Below are 20,136 nucleotides of genomic sequence, written 5' to 3' on the forward strand. Positions count from 1 at the left end.
GAGTATATTAGCGCTCACCTATACCAACATTTCTTGAATCAAATGACCTGTTACAACATTGTCGGTCGTTATATATAATAATATAATGTATATAAAAACTGGTAGAATTGATACCCGCACACTTAAGTCTATGCAGAGAACACGTTACACTCTTTTTGGTTATTACAATTTCTACCAAATAAGTACCCCACGGAAAAAAAAAATACAAATAAATTCAATGAAGTTAACTGAAGGGCCCTTTCAGACTGGAGTACCAGCAAGACCAAAAATAAATCTCTCCATGCCACCGCTGAGTGGCACTTTGTTTACCGTGTGTCTCGATGTCAGACGGGTCGGACGCCTGCACTTGAACTGCGTTTCTTCGTCCTCGGAGGGGTTCAGCCGGTGTGACACAGCGCATCAGTTCACATCCACTTCACCTGCCTGGTAATGGAACCCTGCGTGGATCCAAGATGGCATCAGCGTGACCACTGCTGACTTCCGATATGTCCGTCTTTCAGTCAAGTGTTTAATGCAATGGTAAAGCTCCCTTTCGGGGGTTTATCCTAGATGTGTCCTGCGCCAGTGTGTGTACAAATCTAGCTTCTTCCTGGTTGTGATGTGCAACATTACTTTCCTCCATTAGACGTGCCATCAATTAATATTGTTTTATCTTTTGTTATATGACAAGCTGGTCAGAAAGGACGCCATTAACAAGGCAAGGTACGTCACAATAAAATGCATTGAGTATTATCAACACAATTTTGTCTTAAAGAGAAGAAAAAGGTAACGATATATGTTGCAGGTGTGTTGCTAGACAGCTTTCATAGCCGTTTAGATTTAGGAAACAATAGCATAACGTCACCTGTTAGCTGAGCTTAATAAGTTACTTATTTAGCTCACATTTCTATCAAGTTGTATTTAATTTCACCAAAACCAATGATTTTAAAGCATTTCATGCTAGCTTAGGGGGTGTTTTATGTTGGGTTTTTAGATTTATTTAATATCTGTTATGTTCTGGTGCCGTCAACTAGTAAGCTAGCGAAGTTACTGACTGCTGGTCTTGTGCTCACGCGTTAATACACAATATTTAAAACTCTAAACGGTAACGTTAGCTGTGTGAATAGCTGCATTGTTGCAAACCAGGAAGCTACAGGAAAACAGCATGATGGGAACTTTCAGCACTGCACCAGCTTTAAGCTTGTGTGCGTGTACGTGTGCGTGTGTACGTGTGTGTGCGTGTGCGTGTGCGTGTTAGTAAGCAGCAGTGCTTAGTTTTATGGGAAGCTGTGCTATGGTTTTTGCTCGCTGACCTGAGCTTGACTTCCGGGTCAGCGCCTTCTGCGGGCGCAACAATGTATCCCTTACCGGAGAGCGACGAGCTTAAAGCGAGTCCCTCCGGACCGGAGACTCTTCAACACGGTTACCATGGACACAAACTTGACCGGGAGAGGAGTGTGTGTGTGTGTGTGTGTGCGTGTGTGCGTGAGAGAGAGAAAGGGGAGGGGTGTGCAGGTGCATGGTTTGCATGTTTGTAACTTCCAAAAACATGACAAATTTAAAATTTATTATTTTTTTATTATTTTTTTTTTTTTAAAGCGTGACGCTACAATGTTACTACCCTTTGACTTCTCCGGTGCTTTTTTTTTTTTTTTGTACCGCCCGCAGCCGTGCGTGATTGACTGCCAGCAATCTGATCCAGTGAAAGACGTTGACGACCAATAGGACGCGGAGCGCGGCTCGTTTCCATGGGAGGCCCCCGGGAGGAGCGACGCCAAAGCCGCCAGAAAGCAACGCAGCGAGCGGCGGTGGAGGAGGAGGAGGAGGAGGAGGAGGAGGAGGAGGAGGAGGAAGCGCATGCGAGCAGCCGGGGACTGCGAGGATCCTGCAGCCGCTCCGTGGCACTCCGCGCGCGGATGAAAAGCGAGGCATCTGAGGTAAGTTGCCCCAAACACACACACACACACACACACACACACACACACACACACGCACACACACTTCCTCTGCTTCACAAGTTTATTCTCTCGCGTACCTTTCGGCGCGCTCCCGCAGCCCCGCTCGCCCCTGGTTTACGCACGAGATGCGCCGCTCCGTCAACTTCACTTTGCAGCATCGCTGGAGGTGTTTTTGTCGGAGGCGAGTTTTCCGTCTCAAAAACACTGGCGAGAGATCCCCGAAACTGAACTGTGCCTTTTTTTTTTTCTTCTTCTTCTTTTTTTTAATGAATGAGACGTTCATTCATGTCCTCTCTGTCTTTCTGCTTTCCATCCATCTCGGGGTGCCCGGCCAGGAGACTCCTGGGGACTCACTCTGCGGATCGCTCGTCAGTTAAGAGCCACAGAGAGGCAGAATGGATAGATTTCACGACCAGAAAATGCCTTACTGTAACTCCAAAGTGAGTTTAAAAAAAAAAAAAAAAACTTGGGCGCAAATCCAATAACAAATGCAGACCTCCCACATCATCTTTAATATCTTTTTTTCTTTTCTTGCTTTTCTTTTCTTCTCTCTCTCACACTTCTGGTTGTGATCTCTCATCTCTTGTCTTCCTTCCTGCTGCTGCCAAGACTCTTTTCTCCCTCAGGGACCATTTAGGTTTCATCTAATAATCAAAGATCAACAGCTAAACAAGGTGCCCACTGCCATAAACACAGTGTTATTGGTCATGCACCATGTTAATTATGTCTGACTGAGTGAGGCGCAGGTCTCTTTGCATGGCGTTGGAAGTGTGTGTGTGTGTGTGTGTGTGTGTGCGAGGCATCAAATGAGTGGCTCATTGAGGCTCTTTCAGTCGCACGTGCGCTGCAGCCAACAACAGAATCAAGCGCTCCAGTGAGGAAAAGAAGAATAAATTGATTAGTGTTTTTCCTTCTTTCTTTTTGTTCTTTTCGTTGTTGCTGCAGAAGCCACAAGGAAACAGTACGAGCTGCGAGAGGCCGGCAAATGACAGAAAGAGAAAATGCATTAAGTCCGACCTGGCTCTGGACACCGAAGGTAAAGGCAGAGGGAGAAGTTAATTTCACGGCTCCTAAACATTTAGCAAAAATTCAATTGGTTTGTGGCCACCTGCGCCGCTAACTACAGAATCTCAATTACAACACAGCGGCCTGTGATGATTCTCACGAGCCTCTGTCAGTGGTCAGAGAGACACAAATTGACTTGTTATTAGCTGCACACGTGCCCACTGAGCTCCGAGTGGGGGCTCTGACGGCAGACCGGCCCCCGCCGTAATGAAGTTGGCCGTTTCTGATGCTCCTCCGGGGCTTTGATTGTGTGCGTGGTTTTTTTTGTGTGTGTTTTTTTTTTTTTTTTACTTGCCTCCAAGCCTTGTTCTCTGTGCTCCTTCCCTCCCAGAGCTCTTCCAGGACCTCAGTCGGCTGCAGGAGACTTGGCTGGCAGAAGGTGAGTGTTTTAAAATCTTCTGTGCAAAAAAAAAAATGAAAAGAAGGAGAGACGGGTAAAAATGGATAGGTTGTGAGGAGTGGGGGTAGGAGGGTTAGTGTGGGGGGGGGGGGGGGCTGCCTGGAGTTACAAGCCTAGCGTCGCAGTCCAATTAAAAGCCTGTGTGGAAGAGGCACCTTGTGTGTCATGCATACATTAGAGACTGTGAGCGAGGGGGTCTTGAGGGAGACAGAGGAGGCTCTACCCAGAGAGTGTCATCACAAATTACCAGGAGAAGGCTCTCCGACGCTCACTGTCTCTTCTGCTTTTGGCAGGAGCTAACGCGCTGCACGCCAGCCGCCACCTCCACCTCCACCCGAGCTCTGCTGCAGCTTACCAGCTCTCTCTCTCTCTCTCCTTTACTCTCTCATCTGCTCTCTCTCTCTCTCTCTCTCTCTCTCTCTGCTTCCTCTCAGCTCACCTCTCTATCTGCTCCAGCTGCACCATCATCTTGTCTTCTTCAGTTTCATTTCCTGGCAGCCCAAAAAAAAAAAAAAAAAATGGATCTCCTAATTTTTCTTTTAATTCGCAGACTTTTACAACACCAGAATCCGTCTCTGGTTTAAAAAAAAAATTATATATATATACTTTTCCATTTCTTTTGCCTTTTTTTTCCCATTTTTTTTTTCTCTAATGGCAAGACTTGCTCATTGTGGTCTAACTGAGACGTGATGCTTCAGGATCTAAGTGCGAGTGTCCTCTTTCCACCGTGTCTGCAGCACCGAACTTTTGGTCAGTGGTGAATATTGTTTGTCTTATTTATTCGACTTTGAAGTGTTTTTTTTATGTGCATGTGCATGCTTCCACGTGGTTTCTTGGCTTGACTTTTGGTACTCGCGTCTCACTGAGATGCAACCTCGCTTTTGAATATCGCATGTAATCTGAAAAGTGTCGGGAGAGTGAGAGTTGGGTATTTAAAAGTATATGTTTCGGGGTTAGAAGTTGTTTTTGATTTGCTCCGTCTGAGTGAAACCAGAAATCACAAGTTGTTCAGCTCCATTGCTTCTTTTTTATGTTTAAAAATCAGATAAGTAAAACAAATTACCACTTTTTTTAATTACATGTCTCAATATTAACAAACGCTTCCTTCGCTTTATTGCACATGCTCGTATTAAAAATGCAATGTTATAAGATTAATTAATAAGTTAATTCCTAAAAAAAGAAGAAGTGATTTTCAGAATCAGTTGGAGTTTGTAAAAAATTACAGTTTGAGTTATTTCTTAAGTCTTTTTAATTTAAAATGTGGATAATCAGAAATGTTAAAAGACATTTTAACTTTTACCTTTAAAAAAATAAAAAGGCACAAATACAGGACACATATTTTTCATATTATATCGGTTTTATTTGTGTGAATTGAGTGAATTAGAATTCTTTTGCATAGCATTGCAGCGATGCAATCCCAGCCCCCGAATGTCCATTAGCGCGTCAGCCAGTGCTCGGGTTGTGAAGCCATAATTCTAGTTGTAAAGTAGACATCTCAAGCGCACAGTATAATTAAATCAACTTCAATACCTTTTCTTTCTTTAAATAAGGATTGAGTCGTAATACATCCCCTCCCCTTGGAAAAGTGTCGAGAGAGAGATTTCCAGCTCTCACAGGTGAATAAGACTCTCAATCATTTATGGGCTCTCCATCTATTCTTTAACACATTTTGAAATCCAAAGCTTTTTAAAAAATGAAAAAGTACGCACTGGAGAACCTTCGTGGTCGAGGTTCTGAGAAGCGGTTAGATTACGAGGCGGCTAACGCACCGCGGGGCGTATAAAACCCCCCCAAAAAAGAATAAGACACGATTTTAATATTTCAGTATCCAAAGTGAGAAAGGAGGAGGAGGAGGAGGCCGATAAGAGGAATTACTGTTAAAGATTACAGTTCTCGGCTGTCGTGGATCAATGTGATGATGTACCGCTTCCAGATTGTAGATCTAATGAATGACTTCCTGTCCATTAGGATGAAAAAGGATATACCTTCCTATCTCTTTTAAGATTTATTAGTTCAGGTAATTGGAACAAGAGGAAGAATTATGAGAGACTGTACTGAGAGGTTGAGGTGCGTTCGTCAGCTGAAGGCCGCGTGTTTGACCCCCGCAAACCCACTTCTGCCCTCCTCCGCCACCCAGGCTTTTTTTAATTCATTTTTTAAGCACCTTTCTTACCGGGAAAAAAATGATAATCTTTTTATTTCTCTTTATTTGCTTATGTTGCTTATGTTTTTTTTTTATCTCAGATAGTCTCTCTGGCTCAGGCCTCAGGTGTACAACTTCTCCCTCTCCATCCTCACTTCCCTTTTCTCCTTGTTGTCCTTCTCGTTTTAGTTGTTTCTGTTTTTTTTTGTGAATGGCGTCACAGGAGTGAGTTGCAGAGCTGATCTTGTACTTCCTTTTTTGGAGACACGGAACCACTGCTGCCTTTCTCTCTTTTTTTTTGTATTTGTTTATTTGTTTATTTCCTCTCCTCTCTTTGTCCCTTCCCAAGTTAAGATCTGTGAAGTCTCTGAAAGTTTGTTTGTGGCGTTAAAAAAAAAAGAGAGAAAAAAAGCATTGAAGCTTTTAGAAGGTTTAATCACGGAAGATCTTTCCTTTTATATCTGTGTTTAGTTAATCTACTATTCAAATGTTGGTGTCGTGGCCCTTTAAGAGAGCTGATAACAAAGTGGACTAAAAGCCAGTTAAATTCAAACTCTATTGAAGACGACAGAGAGCTTTAATCTGGAGTCATTACACGTCTTTGTTTGCTGCCCTCCTCACCCGCTTGACATTGTTGGAAAAATATGGAGCAATTTCTCCTCTCGATCTGTTGATTGTTTGACTCTCCTCAATTCACACCTCCTGGCAAGAAAAAAAAAAACCTCCCCGATCATATCAAGAGTGCAAAAAAGAAGGAAAGGAAAAAATCAGTGTTTTTCTTTTGCAAAAGATCTTGTCGAGACATGTTACCGATCCTGTGATAATGAGGATCCACCTCATTGTGCGTATAAATAGACGTGCTAATGAGACATTTAATTCTCCTTTTGCCTTTCGCCAGAGAAAGAGAAAGAGAGAGAGAGAGAGAGAGAGAGAGAGAGAGAGGGGGGAGCTTGAGGGACATGGAGAACTGTCACCAAGTGTAAATATGTGTGATATAAATATGTACATGCCTAATTGGAGCCGGAGCCGGAGCAGGCTTCATTATTTTAGCATTAGCTTGCGAGTGCAGGGGCGTTTTTTTAAAAAAAAAAAAAAATTTTTTGGAACGGACCCGACTCGGCAGGTACAGGTGGATTCACCAGTGGGGAAGAAGCCAATTAGATACTGGGAACAATGGGTGTTTTTTTGGCTGCTGGCGAAAAGGATGCGAGAGCTCGCGGAGCAGTCGATGGACGAGGCAGGAAGTAGAAGCGATGCATTAGAAGAACTCGCGGGCTTATTGTTCTGAACATTTCAAGGTTATTTTCTACATCGATAGAGTCCGAGCTGTAATTTTGGTACATTTTTATTTATTTTTTCTATATTATTTTTATTAAATAGAAGGGAAATAATCATAATCTGGTAACTTCTCTTCACTACAAATTAAGCTCCAAATTGTTTTGGATGTGATTGTTTGTGTGAAGATACACACACACTCACACACACTCACACACACTCACACACACACACAAACAAAGGAAGATTGTTGCACTAGGATCAAGACGGATGAGATTGAATTAAAAAAAATAGAAATGTACGCCTGCGTTGACGAGCAGTTCTTTTAAGTGTTTTAACAAAATGGTAATTTGTAGGACAACAACAACAACAACAACTGGACAGTCCTGATCTGCAGGAGAAGGTCGTGTAAAACGATAGAAAGCTCCAGAATGACCGCTATACGGACGTTGTGGAGAGATGGTTTTTGGCTGGTGAAATCTAATTTGATTCCTGAATTATTATTATTTAAAAAAAAAAAGATATTTGTTTGGATACAAGAAAAAACAAATATTATAATTTTTTTGTTTTTAGAAAAATAACACTCCTAGAGTTCAACAATAGACTTGCTAAAATGAAGATATCTTTCGGCACGATGCCGCGTTGCACTTTTTTCTTTTTCTAACGCAACATTAGCACCAAGGAGAGAAAAAAAAAAAAAAAACACACACAAAATTGCCCCTTGCCCTGATTTCCTGTGAGACATATTTTCAGTGTTCTTTAACCGGCACAGCGGAGGCGAACAACGCCGGGATAAGCCGAGCTAATATCCCAGGAGGCTGTTTGCCAGAGGAGGGTACCGGGCTGCAGAGAGCTGTGATCAATGCTGCGTTGTCCATCAACATCAGAAACACTCATTCCCTTTCTTCTTCTTCTTCTTCTTCTTCTGCTCATGTCTTCAGCTCAAGTTCCCGACAATGACGAGCAGTTCGTTCCAGACTTCCAGACTGAAAACTGTGAGTAAGAAACCGCGGCGCTTTTCTCTCTCTCTCGTGTGCGAGTGAACATCTGTGGTGGCTTTTTTTTTTCTTCACTCATCTCGACTGGGTTATGTTTGTACTTGGGGTGAGTGAATGTGGTGTGTGTGTGTGTGTGTGTGTGTTTTCTCCGTGTCTCTCGGTACCCTCACCTTTTGCTCTCTGGAGAGCCGCAGCAGTCTTGCAGGTCTGCAGACAGGTGCATGGCTGGGGGGGGGGGGGGGGGGGGGTCTCTCTCTATCTCTATATCCCTGCCTTCTGTTGCTCATGTTCCTTCTCACCACCACTGAGATATTATTGCACTGTGATTTATTTGCATAAACATCAAAATATTGTGGCAGATTTTCTTTTTCTCCAGTGGGTTGAAGTGATATTTTTAACTCCAGGTAGGACAAACCGCTGTCAATTGACGGCTGTTTTTTTTTTTTGGGGGGGGGGAATAAAATCTTGCTCCTGCATGACCTTTTCCTCAAAGTACTTTTTGTGCAAACCATCCAGCGTGGTTAGATTTTCTAAATCCGTCAGTTTAATATTAGTTAATACTGCATTTATCCTTATTCAGCTGGAGGCGTGTTGGCCTCCTGGTATACAGTATGAAAGCAAGCACGATTTTATTCCCTCCTTTTTCTATTTTAAAAAAAAATATATCCCGCATTTGAAAAACAAAACAACTACTCTCAACAGTTTGATAAAAAATGTCTTTTGAGCTGCTTTCCCACTCGCGCGGTATTAAGGATTAGGTAGCCGGTCGTACTTCACCTGGTTGTGCACGGTGGCTGCACACGGTGACTGGTGACTTGGCACGGTCCACTTCTGGAGGAAGTGGTGCCAAGGTGGGGATAGAAAATGGAGTGAGTGGAGCTCAGTGGGACCCCGAGCGAGCACATGTCTTTCAAATGAGCCAAAAACGCCCATGAAACGGTGAGAAGAGACACAACACACAAAGTCTCTCCTGTGTCCTCAACGCCCTTTAACCTGCACGCAAAGTCGGACAAAATGCAGGCGTGAGGAACTAGAGCAACGGGGAAAGGTCACGGGGGAAATTTGCGTTGCTAAACCTCTTGGTTTGAAGGTAGATCGTTAGATTCTGGAAAGCTTTTGGGGGACATTTTGACCCCTTGTGAGCCAGATCACAGCTTGAAGTCCTCAAGCAGGTTCCTGTTGGTTGCTTAGATTTAAAAAAAATCATTCTCAGGATGACAAGAACCCGGATTTCGCAACTTTTTATATCAATATTCTTGATTTTATTTATTCCGTATTTGCGCCACAAGACAAGCTGAGATTAATAAAACCAGTTAGGGTGTTAAAAAAACCTCCTTTTATGTCCTTGTCAAATTCTTTCCTTTGTCAGGCTGGATTTTTGCGCCACAGACGGTGAACTAAAGTCCCGAACCCTTTTTGGTGTGAATAAGCCTGCACCCTGACATCCAAGATGTCGAGAACCAGAGGTCACCGAGACTGTCCCGTTGTCCTTCAGAGGTAGCCGGGGTGGGTGGCCCACGGTGGCAGGAGACTGCTGACCATCTGAATTGTCCTTGTTGGCAAACCCGCAGCAGACTGGAGAGGCACCGACAGATGGCGGGAGGGTGAGGGCACCGTGGTTGGGCGCGCGCGAGCAGGCGTCCCAGCCGGCAGCGTTCCCATATGGGTTTCACCGAGCGGAGAGCCGGAGGGGCGGTTTCAGGGGAGGTGCGGAGCCAGAGAGGAAGCTGGAAAGAGAGAGATTTATCTCAAAGAAAGGACGGCGAGTAAGGTCGGGAGGTATTGCATGGAATCAGATTTCACGTGCACTCCTTATTGCCAACAAATGCAGAGAAAAGGCCAAAAGTAACAGTGTATTGAAAAGTATTGAAAAGGCCGATGCCGTTTCATTCCCCTGTGCCAAAGAGCTCCATTGTTCTCCAAAAACTACAGCGCCGGGTTGTTTTTAGGGTTCATTATTTTAACCGTGTTAAAAAATGTAAAGAAATATTTGTGACCTCCTTTTTTAAAGATTTACTGTTCATGTCGATTTGTTGGACAATAAGAAAAATACCGTATGAACAGCAGCCTTATTATTTAAGATAATTCAGTAGTCAGTATAATATTCACGAAAATAAGCACATTTTTAAATCAATTGTCTGTAATCAAGTTTCAATTGAACCAAATGGAAAGTTAACCGGTGTTGCCAGCAAAGGCTGAAACGTTTCCTTCGATAGTAGCATTGTTAGCATTAGCCGAAACATCATTTGTCCACTTACCGTTTGCTAGCTAGTTTGCTTTTGGCGCTAGCTTATTGGTAGCATTAGCGAAATAAACAACTGGTTGCAGCAACTATAATATTAATTTTATAAATGTAAAAGTTAATGTGTGTTAAATGTAAATGCTAATACACATATTTTATAATCAGCATGAGCCAATGAGCAATTCTTTTCCAGTTTTGTTGAAAGATAATAATCTAGTTTGTGCTAACAAATTGGTAGCATTAACAAAATAAACTAGTATTTTTTTTTCTAAATAAAATTTTAGGAAATTAAATCCAGTAAAATATATTCCTGAATCTGAATCTCAGCTTTTTACATAAATTATTCTCTAGATACTTCTACATCTGTTTCTATTGGATTCCTATTAGTGGCATAACAATAGTGTTTTACCATTTATGTGTTTTGGTAATCTGCATTTAGGCGTTTTTTAGGGTCAAAGATTGAACCAGACTCCTTTCCCTGTTATGTTATATTTCCGCGGCCTCGGATTTATCACCTCTCGGGAAGCTATTGCGGTTTCTCTCAACGTCGACTTCGCACTCTCCATCCATGCAGCACGGAAGCAGCATGTGAGCGGCCTCGAAGCGAAAAGTGTCCTCGGGCTGAAAGAGGAGGAGAAGGAGAATTTTTCTTTGTCTCCAAACTCCCAACACAGATGCTTACCATTAGCATAACTTGGCGGGGGAAACGGAGGAGTAGCGGAGGTGTAAAATGAGGCCACGCGTTACCCGGCAGATCCGAGCCTCCGCCATTTAACAGCAAAGGCGAGCACCTACCTCATGGTAGGTGAAAATGGAATGGAGGTGTTTTTTTTTTTTCTTCTTCTTCTCCGACTGCCGCTGCCAAAAGACCTGTATTTTTTTTATTTTATGAATGGACCGGAGAAATATCTGCCAAACGCACAGCACCGGTTCTGCCAAAAAACACACCATTCGTACCTGAGAATACGTAACGTTCGGGGGCCAAGAGTTCTCGGCACCAGAAGGATTGCCAGAAAAAAAAATGGCGGCTAAAATTGAATTGTTAGAACCACGTTTTGTCGGGAAATATATGAAGATTAAATACACGGTGAAGATTCTATTGAATCTTTGCACCAAATATCAAAAAAGAAAATTGCAGAACATTTAAGTTAATGGCTCGGGGAGGAAAAAACACAACAACAACAACAACAACCCAAAAAAAAAACATCTGCATTCGCAAATAGACCCCAGTAATTGTTCTAACTGCCTCTACTTTTAAACACCCTACCATCTCGGCTAATCAATACGTAGATAATGAGAGCAATCAAGCCGTGATGGGCATGACATTCTGGACTAAAAAGGAAGTCTCTGTTTTAGTCGGGAGGCGATGCCCTCGCTATTGATTTGTGTACCTTGGCACCCCCCGCTGACGAAATCTATTGTGACATTTCCATTTCTAATTTAAGGCCCTCCGCTGCAGCACGCGCCAAGCCATTGTTAATAGCAGTAGTTAAATAAACACTCCGATTTTATGGACGTATGTAAATGGGATGAACTGAAGTGGAGTCGGCGTTAAGTGAAGGAAAGCGATGAGGGGGAGCCGTGAACCAGACGTCGGGGGGGGGGGGGGGGGGGGAGGTACAAAATAAATAAACGTGTGTTCATCGCAGGTGATTTAAAGTGACGCTGAACATTCATAACCGCGGTATTGTTTTGACTCCGCGGAGCCCTTAACGAGGCCTCGCCCAAAAGGTCTCCCCTCAGGAAGTGTCTCTTTGACCTCCGATCGATGACCCGGAAAGGTCGGGCCCCCAGCGAGGGGCTGCGAACAACCCCTGAGCTTTGTGTGGCTCGGGCCTCCCCTTGGGGGGGCTCGGCTGTGCGTCAGATGGAGGGGTGGGGGTGTGTGGGGGGGGGGGGGGGTGTTGGCAGATCGACCCCTGCTCGTACGGCAGCTGTCAGTCAGCCGTGAGAAAACTCCCCACAAAAAACTGTATTTACGAGAAAAACACTCCCGAAAACGTTATCTGAGTTGAGTTGATGAATATTTCCTTTTTTTCTTTCTCTCCATTCATAATCTCAGCTCGCTCTGTTTTTTAAATCGGGGGGGGGGGGGGGGGGGGTGTCAGTCAGAAGTCATTCCCTTCAGCTGTGGGGGGGGGGCTGCAACCCGAGCCCGACTTCATTCTGACTGAAGCGCAGCCAATTGGATTAGCGTTGATCATGACTTGAGATGATGGCATGTTAATCAGGACTGATCAGGCACTTAACAGCCTCTCAGATGCACCGGGCTCACTGTGGGGGTATAGGTAGAGAGTGCAGCAACCCCCCCGCACCCCCTCACAACCCCCCCCCCCCCCCCCCCCCCCCCCCCCCCCCCCCCCCCCCCCCCCCAGATCAATGAGCCCCGTTGTTGACGTCTGGATCGTATTGACAGCCAGCTGAAAGCAGATAAAGCATTTATAGCAGCGCACATCCAGTTTTATGATTGTCATATTTCACTTACAGTCCCTGTCGGGGGGGTAAAGGGGGCCGGACAGATGAGATTTGAAGTGAGTTGTTTGCGTAGGCGACGTCGAGCAGATGCCAAAATCTGTCGCTGGGCGGATGCTTTTCGAAGAGTACTTTGATCCATCATGAATTGTCTCATTACAAAAATGTATTAATTTGATTGTTTTTGTTCGTGTTTTTGTAAATGATTTTTGCAGAGTTGCTGGTTAGTCTGCCATAAACAACTGCAAATCCTTAAAAAATTATAGATTGAAGTTGAGTACATTCTGTATCCAATGAGAGTATAAATGCTATTTCAGGGACTAAAATAAATTCTGCCATAAACCTATGCAACAATACTGAGCACTGCCAAAAAAAAAGAGGTAAAAAGCACCTTCATTTAAAAGAAATGATGCTCTTAAAAGCACAGTATCTGACTCTCTCTCTCCCTCTCTCTCTCTCTCTCCCTCTCTCTCTCCCCCTCTCTCTCTCTCAGTGGCTTTCCACGGACTGCAGCTGAAGATCAAGAGGGAGCTGCACAGCCCGTGTTCAGAGCTGAGCTCCAACTGCAGCCAAGAACGGCCCTTCAAACTCCAGTATGGAGAGAAGTGCCCCTACAACGTCAGGTGGGCGACAACGAAACACACTTTCAATACTCCAGAAAAAAACACGTTTTTTAATTGGCGACATTGAAAAGAAGCACAGAGCCTCCGTTTCTTTTTTTATTTGGCTTCACATTCTGTCCTTAAAGACCTTTTTATTGTGAAATAATGAAAAATGAATGCAACCTTTTGCTCCGGTAATTTGTATATTTTAGGCTTTGACATTTATCTCAAAATCATATCAAAGTAGACTCTATTTCTAAAAGTAAATCCAAAGCAAGTACAGTCAAGTTTTGTGTTTTTACTTTTTTTACTTATTACATTATCTTTGCATGCAAGTATAACCTTGTACGCCGAGGGAGGAACCTTTTTCATAAGTGATGAATCATACGTGTGACAACAAAAAAAACTGCATAGCCCAGCATTTGGCAGGGCTTGCCTTTTACATGAAAACCTCCACAGCGTCCGCCAAGAGGTGTTTGCAACGTGTCTTAATATCCTTAAAAAACAAGCCAGCGTGCGTCTTTTTAAAATTTTTATTTAACCTTTATTTAGCCAGGCGAAACAGATTAAGAACAAATTCTTATGTCCAACTGTGGCCTGACAAGAGGCGAAAACCTCTTGAGGGAAAGGAGAGGAAAATAAATAAATAACAGGGTTAAAAAGTGCCACGGAGTGGAGAAAGCAACATGCTAACAGCCTGAGAAACAGCTGCATTCTTCTTTCAACATGATAACGAGTGCAAAAGCAGCCGTTAACTTGGTGAAGATGAGTTTCAATCTGAGTATTTTTGTCAACAACAGAATCTTGACTCTCGTCCTCTTGTGTGCCGCAGTGCCTATGAGCAGAAGCAGCCTGCAGGAATGAAGCCCTCCAGCCCAGTGACGCCCCCCTGTAGCACCCCCGTGTCCCCCCTGCACCATGCCTCGCCCACGGCGGCCCCGACCCCCAAACCAGACCGGACCTACGCCCACATACCGGCCTCGCAGCCGCTCCTCCCCGACAGCGCCTACTCGATGGACCACAGGTATGATGTGTCACACGGCGGAGTCTCATTGGTCCAGTGTCGTCAGTGGGAGGAGCCACGGATAAATGCGACGTAACTCTGAAAACCTTTTTGGCGTGCGACCCTTTAAATTAAAGCAATTTTCCTGGTTCTGATTGATATTTTCAGAAGCTCGAGGAGGTAAAAGTATCCAGTAATTGATAATAATTTGTTAGTTTGGCCTTTTTTATTTCACTTACTTTGCATCGAGTCGTTCCATTCGAGCACACAGTCGTTCATTCTCGACCTTTTGGGAACACGCGTATGCATTCAACACAATTATCGAAGCCTTTGGAGCCATCGACCGGAAGTAGTCTCCAGATAAAAGAATAATCGTTACACAACTTCATAATCGGTTGATAATTGAAGTCTTTTTTTCCCGATACTTTCTACTTTTCTTTATAATATTCTGGACAAATAACAAGCGATTTGACCAGAAACCCAGTCGCCGGCCAGCTTTCCACCACGTCTAACGGTCGTCCTCCTTTCTTTAATGGAAGCTAGTCAGAGGGCCTCTGAGCTCACGTTATTTCGGTCCATGGTGACGATGTCCTCCGTATTCTATCGTTTCCTGTCCTCCAAAGTAAACTCAAGGAGAGTCGGTGTCTCTTTGCGTCTGGCTGATGGCGAATCCGCTGACTCTGCGCTTCCTCCAGATTTCGCCGTCAGCTCTCGGAGCCGTGCCACTCGTTCCCCTCCCCGCCGACGATGGCTCGGGACGGCCGGCCCATCTACCACAGGCAGATGTCCGAGCCCAGCATCCCCTTCCCCCCTCAGGGCTTCAAGCAGGAGTACCCCGACCCGCTGTTCGAGCACCCGGCCGTGATGGGGGCGCCGCTGCCCCACGGGTACCCGGCCGCCATGATGATCAAGCAGGAGCCGAGGGACTTCACCTACGACTCAGGTGAGAGGCTCGGAAAGAGGGTACGGAGAGAGAGAGAGAGAGAGAGAGAGAGCAGCTGCCAGAGCGTTATCATCTCAGGAATGGGAGAGGGCGTGGGAGGAGGAGGAAGGGAGGCTGGGGGTGGGGGGCGTTTATTGAGTTTGCCCATTATTAGGGCAGGGGATCTGGTTGGGCCGGGTGTCTGTGCCGGTCGCCATTTCCTGTGGCGCTCTAATAGGAAAGAGGAAGCGGTGGGTGGGGGGGGGGGAGTGGGGGGGGGCTAATGCCTGGTCACAATCCAAAATCCGCCCTCCCACGCGGAGCCCGAGGCAACGCGAGGACATGAATGGACATACGGCCGCCGGGTTCATTCACAAGGCGGGGGGAGGGGAGGGGGGGGGGGGGAGCTGCCTCTTCCCGTGTCGGTGGCTCCTGGATTTGTGTATTTATTAAGTTTCCTGACTTCTAGATACAAAAGTATCCGCTCTCTGTAGCTTCCTGGTTGCAGCCAATTAGCAGAAATACGTCTAAAGATCACGGCTGCAGCTAACAATCATTTATATTATTAATTTGTCTTTTATTTCATTCTTTTTCTACATTTTTTTTAAATTCTAAAATGGGTAAAAGTCCAAATTGACGTCGTAAATTGTTTGGTCCGACCAGCCGTCTTAAAAAAAAAAAAAAAAAAACTATATATATTGAATTCAGAATGATTAAAAAACAGAGAAATGCTGTAAAAACGTAAGAAGCCAGAACCGTCTTGTGCCATTTTTTGCTCCATAAATGTCTTAAACGGTGAATCAATGTTCATAACGGTTACGGGGTAAACTGTTAATGGAGTTACTGGTTTCCAAGTCAGGATGTGAGACGTACAACTGGGACATAAAAGACATGAAGAGAGCGAGGAGGCATATTTGGGTTCATGGAGGACGCGACTGTCCCGTACTGTACATCCCAAGATGGAGCATCGGAGGGGATTTATGAGCCACGGTGGAGCATGTTGACTGGAGCAGGCCTGTTGGAGAGGATGGGAGGGGAGCTGGGTAATTTCATTAGCGGCAATTTCCTCTACAAGCCCATTACTTTGATGAAGTTCAGAGAAATGTTTATGGGCCCAAATGAAGGGCTTCGGTCTGTCTATCGAACAAAACCCCCGTTTGGCCGTTTTCCTGATCCAGAGTCTGTGTTGTGGGAGGGTCCGGACAGTAAATTAGGCTTCTCCTTTAGAGAATGATGTGGTTTAAATATATACGACTTTAAGGGTTGAGATGGTATCCTTAATTTAGAAAACGAGGATTCTGTCAAACGTCAGGGAATCCAGGTGAAAGTTTGCTCTCCACGATGATGAAGGAAATAAATAATAAACAGATATATGATAAAGAAGAAGTCCAAGACGGGCACGTTTTGTTTTAAAAACCCCGAAAACACGTTTTCTCTCTTTCAATAAACGGTTAGGACTTGAGAAGCAAATAAATAAAAAACACACACACACACCTTTGGGTGTTATTTAATAAGACTTTTTAAAAACTCACCTTTTTGGGAGTGTGTTTTTAGATGAACACGTGAACATTTCTTTCCCCCAACTTCCCCCAAATATGTGAGAAAGAGTTCAGAAAAAATGTGAAACGACCCAAAACTTTTTAAATTTTGCATTAAAGATCCAATCACACACACACACACACACACACACACACACACACACACACACTGAGGCCTTTTAAATAAAATAGTGACACACTCGCCAGTGAAGGAGTCAAACTGTAAAAGCCTTACGTTGCCCTCCCCCCCCCTCGTGTTATGAATAAACCCACATCACGCCACGGTGGGTAGTAAATCCTCCTCTTGAGTGGAGCACTAGCACGGTGATCTAGTGAGCCGGCCTGTTGCCGGGGGGCCCGTTGCCGGGGGGGCCCGTTCTTTAATCGGAGCCAGCGGTGCATTTGACTGCTCTCGGATAACCGAGACACGGTGCTCTTCACGCCGCCTTCGGGCCCTCTTAACACCATCTTCTCTCCATCTTCTCTCCCTTTTTTTTTTTTTTTTTTTTTTTCTCGCCTGGCTTTTCAGCCGAAGTGCCGAGCTGCCATTCTGTCTACCTGCGGCAAGACGGCTACCTGGCGCACGCCAACAGGACCGAAGGTACCGGCGGGGCGAACGGTTGGGAATCGGGCGCTTTGAATTTCCGGGGGCTGAATATTAAGTCTTCCTTTTCTTTGGTTGTCTTGGTTTCCAGGTTGCATGTTTGACAAGGTGGCGAGGCATTTCTACGATGATACCTGCGTGGTGCCGGAAAAGGTTGAAGGTGAGTTGTTCTCCAATGCTACATTTAAAAACCACCAATTCGCATGTCAATTCATGCATAAAAGAGCGTTCCTGACTGTTTTTACTGCCTGTTCCAAATCCCCTTTCATGTGATCTTGAAGAGGGTAAACAAGCTTCAAAAAGAAACTTGTTTTCAATCAACGGATAACATGAGGAACAATTATTTAGTGGCGCTTTACATACGAGGATAAATAAATGAGGCGGGGTTAAAGGGACTCGTTTTGTCAGTAATACGGTTCCCTCACGCGTCCTCCAGGCGACATCAAGCAGGAGTCGGGCCTGTACCGCGAGGGCCCGTCGTACCAGCGCCGCGGCTCGCTGCAGCTCTGGCAGTTCCTGGTGGCTCTGCTGGACGACCCGTCCAACTCCCACTTCATCGCCTGGACCGGCCGCGGCATGGAGTTCAAACTCATCGAGCCGGAGGAGGTGAGAGAGAGAGAGAGGTGTCGCGGTTTATTTCAATGTTTTGGGATTTTAGGCCTTTTAATGGAACCAAAGGTCACTTTAGATCCAGAAAATACATCAGTAAAAAGCTTTGACTTTTATATTTATTTTTTCTAATTCTTGATTTTGTTTCTCTCGACACACGTTGCTTGTGTTTGCTGCTTTTCTCCGTTTTTTTTTATTCATTGATAACTGATTTTTTTATTTTTATTTTTAAAGCTATAAGGGTGTCTACTTAAAAAAAAAAAAAAAAAAATCCACAGATTAATTTAAAATAATTGTTTACATTCATATGTGTGAAGAAAATAACAGGTTGCGTGATACATCCGAGCAGAATTAGGAAAAAGGTCAAAGGTCACCATTTGAAGTGGGTGTGAATGATATTCTGCCTTTTTTTTTGTAGTTTAGTTTTTTTGTGTGTACGTATGCAGCTTGTACTCAGCCACAATCCAGCCAGCTTGACCCTTCAGGCCGCCGCCCTGCTAAATATTTCATAACCCGTGTTCCTAAAAATAATGTTGACGGTTGGGCCTTTTTTTTTTTAATGGAGAAAACAGAGGCCGGGTCTGTGAGCGGGCCACATCACACACACAGTGGGGCTCAGTCACTGTGCTGGAGGAGGATGGAGGAGGATGCAGGTTGCAGACGTGGTGGGGGGGAGGGGGTGTGGGGGGGTAGGGGTCTGCAGAGCGGAGGAGATGGAGTGGGTACCTGGCAGCGGTCCACGCAGCCCGACAGCGTCTAGAGGCGCGGGCCAGCTGCAGCTAACAGGGGGGCCCATTCATGCCGTCAGGTGACCGAACACACACTCGCTTTTTTAAAAGGGGAGGGGCGGCTTCTGCCTCTTCGCAGGCAGGTATGCAAAAAGGCTCATAGAAAGAGGCTGAAATAACCAAACGAAAAAAAGAAAAAGGAGAAGGAGAAGCTGGCTGGTGGGTTTGTGGCTGGTGGGTTTGCGGCGGGCGGTCTGGTAGACAGGTGCTGCAACATCTGCTGCCTCCTGCGCCCGGGCGCGTGACGAGCTCCTAATGAACACGTCCCCGGTCCGGGCTGCCGAGGCCGGGCGCGCTCTAATCACCGTTATCAGGCACGATACGCGGCGGTACGGTTGTGGTGATACATTTTTCCCGGTGTTTGTGTTGTCGTTTGTGTGTGTGTGTGTGTGTGTGTGTGTGTGTGTTTTGCCGTCTGTTCACCCTCTGCCTTCATGTCATGTGTGTGTAAAGGTGGCACGTCGGTGGGGGCTACAGAAGAATCGACCGGCCATGAATTACGACAAGCTCAGCCGATCGTTGCGCTACTACTACGAGAAGGGGATCATGCAAAAGGTAATTATTTATATATAGATATATATGCTTTATTATTTATATGTAGCAACAATGAAAGTAAAGACTTTAAAAAAGGAAATTCAAATCCTGAAAAGTCACCTTTTTTTCAGAGGAAAGGTTTGGAGCTCAAACGCTTAACAAGAGCCCGATTAATTCCACCTGTGTTAGAGGCGGAGCTTGTGCTAACAAAAAAAGGCGGAGCTTGTGCTAACAAAAGGAGGCGGAGCTACTCAGGAATGCTCACCTTGGTTCCTGCACACGTTATAGATAATAATGTGTCCCGTTTAATGCCCCTGTTTGTTTATTTTATACTTGCTTATACATTTAGTATGTTAGTATACTAGCAATAATACAATAAGTCCCTTTGACACGTCACCGCCAGTTAAACTTAAAGAGACTTTCACTTTTGGTAGATTTATTTTTGGCGTTTCATAATAATTAAAAAATATATAAATATAGAATTTGTTGCCGTGTGTTAAACCCTTTTACACATTTACTCTCCCCCCCCCCCCCCCTCCAGGTGGCCGGCGAGAGATACGTCTACAAGTTCGTGTGCGACCCCGAGGCCTTGTTCTCCATGGCGTTCCCCGACAATCAGCGGCCGGTGCTGAAGACGGACATGGAGCGGCAGATCAACGAGGAGGACACCGTGCCGCTGTCGCACTTTGACGAAAACATGGCCTACGTCCAGGAGGGGCCGTACTGCCCGCCGCACCCCTACAGCGAGGGCTACGTCTATTAACGCCAGCCCACACACACACACACACACACACACCTCCCCCTCCCTCCGTCCGTCCATACACCTGAGACTGTCATGTCCTCTAATTCACAGTCGCTCCAGGAATAAGACTCAACACACACACATGCAGCGGAGCTTCCCATATATCTCTCTCTCTCTCTTTCACATAAACACTTTTTTTTGTATTTATTTTTGTCCCCCCCCCCCCCCCCCCCCCCGAGCCGCACGGCAGGACGGAGAGTGC

At 45.2% G+C, this 20,136-nt stretch overlaps 1 protein-coding gene across 4 annotated transcripts; it reads left to right on the forward strand.

Moving 5' to 3' along the window:
* Positions 1-2,323: 2,323 nt before the first annotated feature.
* Positions 2,324-19,896, forward strand: etv1 (ETS variant transcription factor 1). 4 transcript variants are annotated; one of them, XM_034553645.1, is made up of 12 exons: positions 2,324-2,377; positions 2,883-2,973; positions 3,334-3,381; positions 7,762-7,815; positions 13,026-13,155; positions 13,967-14,158; positions 14,833-15,080; positions 17,127-17,198; positions 17,293-17,361; positions 17,638-17,807; positions 19,052-19,153; positions 19,674-19,896. In XM_034553645.1, exons 1-12 carry the CDS (start codon positions 2,333-2,335, stop codon positions 19,893-19,895), a joined length of 1,443 nt encoding a protein of 480 aa, XP_034409536.1. In that variant the 5' UTR covers positions 2,324-2,332; the 3' UTR covers position 19,896. The 4 variants fall into 4 exon arrangements, with proteins under 4 accessions (XP_034409536.1, XP_034409533.1, XP_034409535.1 ...); XM_034553642.1 differs by lacking the exons at positions 2,324-2,377; positions 2,883-2,973; positions 3,334-3,381 and adding an exon at positions 4,092-4,152; XM_034553644.1 differs by lacking the exons at positions 2,324-2,377; positions 2,883-2,973; positions 3,334-3,381; positions 13,967-14,158 and adding an exon at positions 4,092-4,152.
* The last annotated feature ends 240 nt before the right edge of the window (positions 19,897-20,136 follow it).

This window comes from Cyclopterus lumpus, chromosome 16 (genome assembly GCF_009769545.1).
Source record: "Cyclopterus lumpus isolate fCycLum1 chromosome 16, fCycLum1.pri, whole genome shotgun sequence".
Lineage (NCBI taxonomy): Eukaryota > Metazoa > Chordata > Actinopteri > Perciformes > Cyclopteridae > Cyclopterus > Cyclopterus lumpus.